The 6,499-nt window shown below is 41.4% G+C and overlaps 1 protein-coding gene across 1 annotated transcript; it reads right to left on the bottom strand.

Annotated features, from left to right (window-relative positions):
• Nucleotides 1-2,126: 2,126 nt before the first annotated feature.
• Nucleotides 2,127-2,549, bottom strand: LOC138879573 (uncharacterized). The gene has a single exon (XM_070159188.1). It carries the CDS (start codon nucleotides 2,547-2,549, stop codon nucleotides 2,127-2,129), a length of 423 nt encoding a protein of 140 aa, XP_070015289.1.
• Between the last annotated feature and the right edge of the window lie 3,950 nt (nucleotides 2,550-6,499).

A 6,499-nucleotide genomic window follows, 5' to 3' on the forward strand; every position in this document is an offset into this window, starting at 1 on the left:
TAACATGAACAATAACTTCAATTAATGATTTTCAACAATGAAAGAGATAATATGTATAATAATTTTAACTAATGATAATAAACAATAAAGAGATAGCATGTAACAATAAAAGAGGAAACAAGTTCAACTAAGGCATGAGAGCAATTTATCAATTAGGATGTAGAAAAAGTGTTAACGAAATCATTTAAGGCATGTAAGGTTAGAACAACACAAGCAAGAATAGATTGACTATGAGAATTGAGAACATGAGATGGCATTTTGATTAAAGCATGGAAATAGTCTAAGTATCCTAAGCCGGTCAAATACCATGTACAACCTGTATACCTACTCATCACATTGCGTACACGGATTTCACATATCAAAAATGAATCAATCATTAACAATTTTAAGGGGTAGTTTTTACCACACAAAGTTAGGCGAGATACTTACCTCAACTAGGCCAATTCAACACTCGAAAATAGCTTTTCCCTTAAAATTCGCCTCCATATAGCTCAAATCTAACAAAAAACGAGTTAATTTCATCAAACAATGCTAGGGAAATCATTTTCAATAGATAAACCTAAGATCTTTATACTTTTTCCAAAAAGTCAACCCAAGGCCCGCCCGGTCAAAACCCGGGTCCAATAGTAGATTCCGTCTATCCATGACCGCATGAGTTTATATATGTGATTAGTTTCAAAATTCGAGTCCAAATCGACTTTCAAAACTCAATTTCTTATTTTTTAAAAACATGACAAAGTTTCACAAATTTTCGCTTTGATTCGCATGATTTTGATGTTAAAATCTAAGATATGTTGATGGAATATGATTAGAAATATATTAGAATCACTTACCCAAGGTTGTAGGTGACAATCCCCTCTCCAAATTGCCTCTACTGAGTCTAGGGTTCAAAAATGAGAGAATGAGAGATAAATCCCGGCTTCCAGCCTTTTTGATCAGTTGGAGATGACACAATTGCGACATGGGTTCGCAATTACAAAGTATTTCTCGCAAATGCGGCCATTTCCAGCCCTATGAGGTGGTCTAAATTGTGATTCTGGCTTCGCATTTCCAATGTTTGTCTCCGTCACAAATGCGTTTGTTTTGTCATAATTACAAACTAGGAATCGCAATTGTGATATCCGAGGCCCCCTTCTAAGCTCGCAAATGTGACCATGGCATTCACAATTGCGACACTAGAGGCACAGACACCATATTTTTGCCAACTTCAGTCCAAAACACTCTGGAACATGTCCGAAACTCATCTGAGCCATCGAGGCTCCAAACCAAATATCCACACAAGTTTAAAAATATCATTCAAACTCGCTTGCACAATAAAAATACAAAAATAACATTTAAAACTACAAACTAAACACATGAATTCCAAACAAATTTTCAAGGACTTCTAGAATTACAACTAAACATCTGAATCCTATCAAATCAATACCAAACGACACAAAATTTTGTAGACAAGTTCTAAATACCATAACGGACTTATTCCAAGTCCCAAAATCAAATTCCGAGCTCGATCACTAAAAGTCAACCTACGGTCAAACCTTTCAACTTTAAATTGCCAAATTTTGGCAAATCGATATAAATCAACCTACGGACTTCTATAATCAATTCCGAGCATAAGCCCAAGTTCGAAATCATCATACAAAGCTATAAAAGACATAAAAATACATTTCCGGGGTCGTTTTCACAAAAGTCAAAGTTTGGTAACATTTCTAATTTAACCTTCTAAGTCATGAATCAAAGGTCTAAATCAATCTGAAAGCTTCCCAGAATGAAACTAACCAACCCCACAAGTCATAAAACCATAAACACCCATGTGTAAATCATAAAAATGGGTAACAGGGCGCAATTACACAAAATGACCGATCGGGTCATTACATTCTCTCCGTTTTAAAACAAAAGTTCATCCTAAAATGTGCATAAGGACATACCTGAAATGGTGAATAGATGAGGATAATGACTCCACATGTCGTGCTCAGTCTCCCAGGTCGCCTCCTCGACCAGATAACCCCTCCATTAAACCTTCACTGAAGCAATATTCTTTTGTCTCAACTTCCGAACTTGTCAGTCCAAGATAGCCGCAGGATCCTCAATATAAGTCAAATCCTCCTCCAATTGGACTGTGCTCAAGTCTAAAAATGAGACGGATCACCATAATACTTCTGGAGCATAGAAACATGGAACACCCGATGAACCGCAGATAAACTAGGTGGCAATGCAAGCTTGTAGGACACCTCATCGATCCTCTCAAGGACTTGAATAGGTCTGATATACCTAGGGCTCAACTTGCCCTTCTTTTCGAACCTCATCACACCCTTCATTGGTGAAACCCAGAGAAAGACTCGCTCTCTAACCATGAATGCAGCATTGTGAACCTTCCGATCTCTGTAGATCTTCTGTCTAGATTGGGTTGTACAAAGTCGATCTTGGATCATCTTGACCTTCTCCAAAGCATCTCGAACTAAATCTGTTCCTAATAACTTATCTTCTCCCATCTCAATCCACCCAATTGGAGAACAACACTGTCTCCCATATAGGGCCTCAAAATGAGCCATTTGGATACTTGATTGGTAGTTGTTGTTGTTGTAGGCAAACTCTGCCAGTGGTAAGAATTGATCCCCAAGCACCACCGAAATTTATAACACAGGCACGAATCATATCCTCCAATATCTGAATAGTGCACTCGGACTGTCCATCTGTTTGTGGGTGAAATGATGTACTCAACTCAACCCGTGAGCCTAGCTCAGGTTGTATAGCTCTCCAGAATCGCGATGTGAACTGCGTACTCCGGTCAAAAATGATGGATACTGGTACGCCATAAATTCGGACAATCTCGTGGATATAAACCTAAGCCAGCTTCTCTAAAGAATAAGTAGTCACTACCGAAATGAAATAAGCCAACTTGGTCAACCTGTCCATAATCACCCATACCGCATAAAATTTCTTCTGAGTCTGTGGGAGTTCAACAACGAAGTCCATGGTGACACGCTCCCATTTTAACTTGTGAATCTCAAGTCGCTGAAGAAAACCACCTGGCCGCTGATGCTCATACTTCACTTGCTAACAATTTAGGCACCGAGCTACATGTTCTAGTATGTCTTTCTTCATTCTCCTCCACCAATAGTGTTGCCTCAACTCTTGGTACATCTTAGTGGCTCCTGGATGAATAAAGTATCGCGAACTGTGGGCCTCCTGAAGAATCACATCACGCAACCCATCCATATTGGGAACACATAACCGTCCTTACATCTGCAACACACCTTCATCTCCAATAGTAACCTCCTTAGCATCGCCATGCTGAACCGTGTCCTTAAGGACAAGCAAATGGGGGTCATAATACTAACGCTCTCTGATATTATCATATCAAGAAGACCTAGAAACCACTCAGGCAAGAACTTTACTGGGCTCTGAAACATCCAATCTAACAAACTGGTTGCCTAAAGCCTCAACCTCTCATGCTAATGGACGCTCCCTATCGGTCGATATGCTAAACTACCCAAACTCTTTGCCTTCTGACTCAAGGCATCAGCCACCATATTGGCCTTTTCGGGATGATACATGTGATGACACGGCTGGTCTTCTTAAGAATTTACGCCCCAATCCGCTATTAACTGTTTTTCCCGTGTTTACTTCTGCTATTTTGATTTGCCGGGATGTTCGGTTTTGAGTTTCAGAGAATTCTGGGATACTTAGTCCCTAAATGAGAGCTTAAGTGTTGGAAAGTTGACTGTAGTCGGAACAGTGTGAAGACCACCTTGGAATGGAATTCTGATGGTTCTGTTGCTTCCGGTTTTGTCATCGCAGGTATTCTACTAGTTTGTCACAGAGATGCATCGGTTCTATTCGATATAGGCTCCACTTACTCTTATGTGTCTTCTTATTTTGCTCTATATTTGGGTATACCTCAGGATTCTTTGAGTTCCCCTATTTATGTTTCTACTCCTATGGGAGATTCGCTTATTGTTGACCGTATTTATCGGTCATGTTTGGTTGCTCTTAGTGGTTTTGAGACCAGAGCCGATTTATTATTGCTCAGCATGGTAGATTTTGATATTATTTTGGGCATGGACAGGTTATCGCCCCATTATGCTATTCTTGATTGTCACGCCAAAAATCGTGATGCTGGTTATGCCAGGTGTACCGCGTGTTGAGTGGAGGGGAACTTTAGAACACACTCCTAGTAGAGTTCTTTCTTTCCTTAAGGCTCAGCATATGGTTGAGAAGGGGTGTGACGTGTAGATAGCTATTGTGAGAGATGTAAATATTAATACCCCTTCCGTTGATTCAGTACCAGTAGTACAAGATTTTCCTTATGTATTTCCATTTGATCTTTCGGGCATGCTGCCCGATAGAGATATTGATTTTTGCATTGATCTATTGCCGGGAATTCGGTCCATTTCTATTCCTTCGTATCGTATGGCTCCTCCTGAGTTGAAAGAGTTCAAAGATCAGTTACAGGAATGGCTTGATAATGTTTTATTCGGCCCAATGTATCACCTTGGGGGTGCTCCTATCTTGTTTGTGAAGAAATAAAATATGGTTATATGCGTATGTGTATTGATTATTACCAATTGAACAAGGTTACAGTGTAGAACCGTTATCCTTTGCCTCGTATTAATGATCTGTTTGACCAGCTTCAAGGCGCATGGGTGTTTTCTAAGATTGACTTGCACTTAGGTTACCATCAGTTGAAGATTAGGGAGCCAGATATATCGAAGACTGCTTTTAGGACTCGGTATGGTTATTACGAGTTCTTTGTTATGTCATTTGGGTTGACCAATGCCCCAGCAGCCTTTATGAATTTGATGCATAGTGTGTTCTGGTTGTATCTTGACTCGTTCGTCATTGTCTTTATTGATGATATTCTGCTATATTACTGGAGTCAGGAAGATCATGAGCAGCACCTGAGGACTGTGCTTCATACTCTAAGAGAGAAGATGTGATATGCTAAGTTCTTGAAATGTGAGTTTTGGTTGGATTCCGTGGCATTATTAGTCCACTTGGTATTGAGTGAGGGTATTCAGGTGGATCCGAAGAAAGTATAGGTCGTGTAGAGTTCGCCCAGACCATCCTCAGCTACAGAAATTTGTACTTTCATAGGCTTGGCGGTTTACGATCGTCATTTTGTTGAAGGGTTTTCATTGATTGCAGCCCCTTTGACCAGACTGACCTAGAATGGTGCTCCATTCCAGTGGACAAAAGAGTATGAGGCGAGCTTTCAGAAGATCAAGACAGCTTTATCTACAGCCCCAATTTTGATACTGCCTACAGGTTCGGGGTCTTATACGGTCTATTGTGATGCCTCAAGGATTGTTCTCGGAGCGGTGATGATTCAGAACGGTAGGGTGATTGCCTACGCATCCAAACAGTTGAAGGTACATGAGGAGAATTACCCTATCCACGATCATCGGAGCTTGCAGCACCTGTTCAAGCAAAAGGATCTAAATTTGCACCAGGGGAGATGGTTAGAGTTGCTGAAGGACTAATATATCGCTATTTTGTATCACTCGGATAAGGCCAATGTGGTGGCCGATGCCTTGAGTCACCGAGCAATGAGTTTGGGGAGTTTGGCTTATTTACCAGCAGAGGCCTATGGCGATGGATGTTCAGGCCTTAGCCATCCAGTTTGTGAAATTGGATATTTTGGAGCCCAGTCGGGTTCTAGCTTGCGTGGTTTCTCGGTCTTCCGTATTTGATCGTATCTGGGAGCGTCAGTATGATGACCCTCATTTGCTTGTCCTTAAAGACAAGGTTCAGCACGATGGTGCTAGAGATGTGACTATTAGTGATGACGGGGTATTGAGGATACACGGTTGGATTTGTGTACTCAATGTTGATGGGCTTCGGGAGTTGATTCTAGAGGAGGCACATTGTTCGCGGTATTCCATTCATCCGGGTGTCAAGAATATGTATTAGGATTTGAGGCAGCACTATTGGTGGAGGCAGATGAAGAAAGATATAGTTGGATTTGTAGCTCGGTGCCTCAACTATCAGCAGGTGAAGTATGAGCACCAGAGACCTGGTGGGTTGCTTTAGTAGATAGAGATTCCTGATTGGAAGTGGGAGCGGATCACCATGGACTTTGTAGTTGGGCTCCCACGGATTTTGAGAAAGTTCGATGCTATTTAGGTGATTGTGGATCGGCTTACCAAGTCCGTGCAATTCATTCCTGTGTGTACTACCTATTCTTCGGAGCGCCTAGCAGAGATTTATATTCGAGAGATTGTTCGTCAGCATGGTATCCCAGTTTCCATCATTTCCGTTAGAGGTACCCAATTCACAACACGGTTCAGGAGGGCCGTCCAGCATGAGTTGGGTACTCAGGTAGAGTTGAGTACAACATTTCACCCTCAGACGGACAGACAGTTCGAGCACACTATTCAGATTCTTCAGGATATGCTCCGTGCATGTGTGATTGAGTTTGAAGGGTCTTGGGATCAGTCCTTGCCATTGGCGGAGTTTGCCTACACCAATAGCTATCAGTCCAACATTCAGATGGCACCAT

Source organism: Nicotiana sylvestris, chromosome 10 (assembly GCF_000393655.2).
Source record: "Nicotiana sylvestris chromosome 10, ASM39365v2, whole genome shotgun sequence".
NCBI lineage: Eukaryota > Viridiplantae > Streptophyta > Magnoliopsida > Solanales > Solanaceae > Nicotiana > Nicotiana sylvestris.

Excerpts from the sequence above, each read along its gene's own strand:
- LOC138879573 (XM_070159188.1), bottom strand. The coding sequence starts at position 2,549 with ATGGCTCATTTTGAGGCCCTATATGGGAGACAGTGTTGTTCTCCAATT.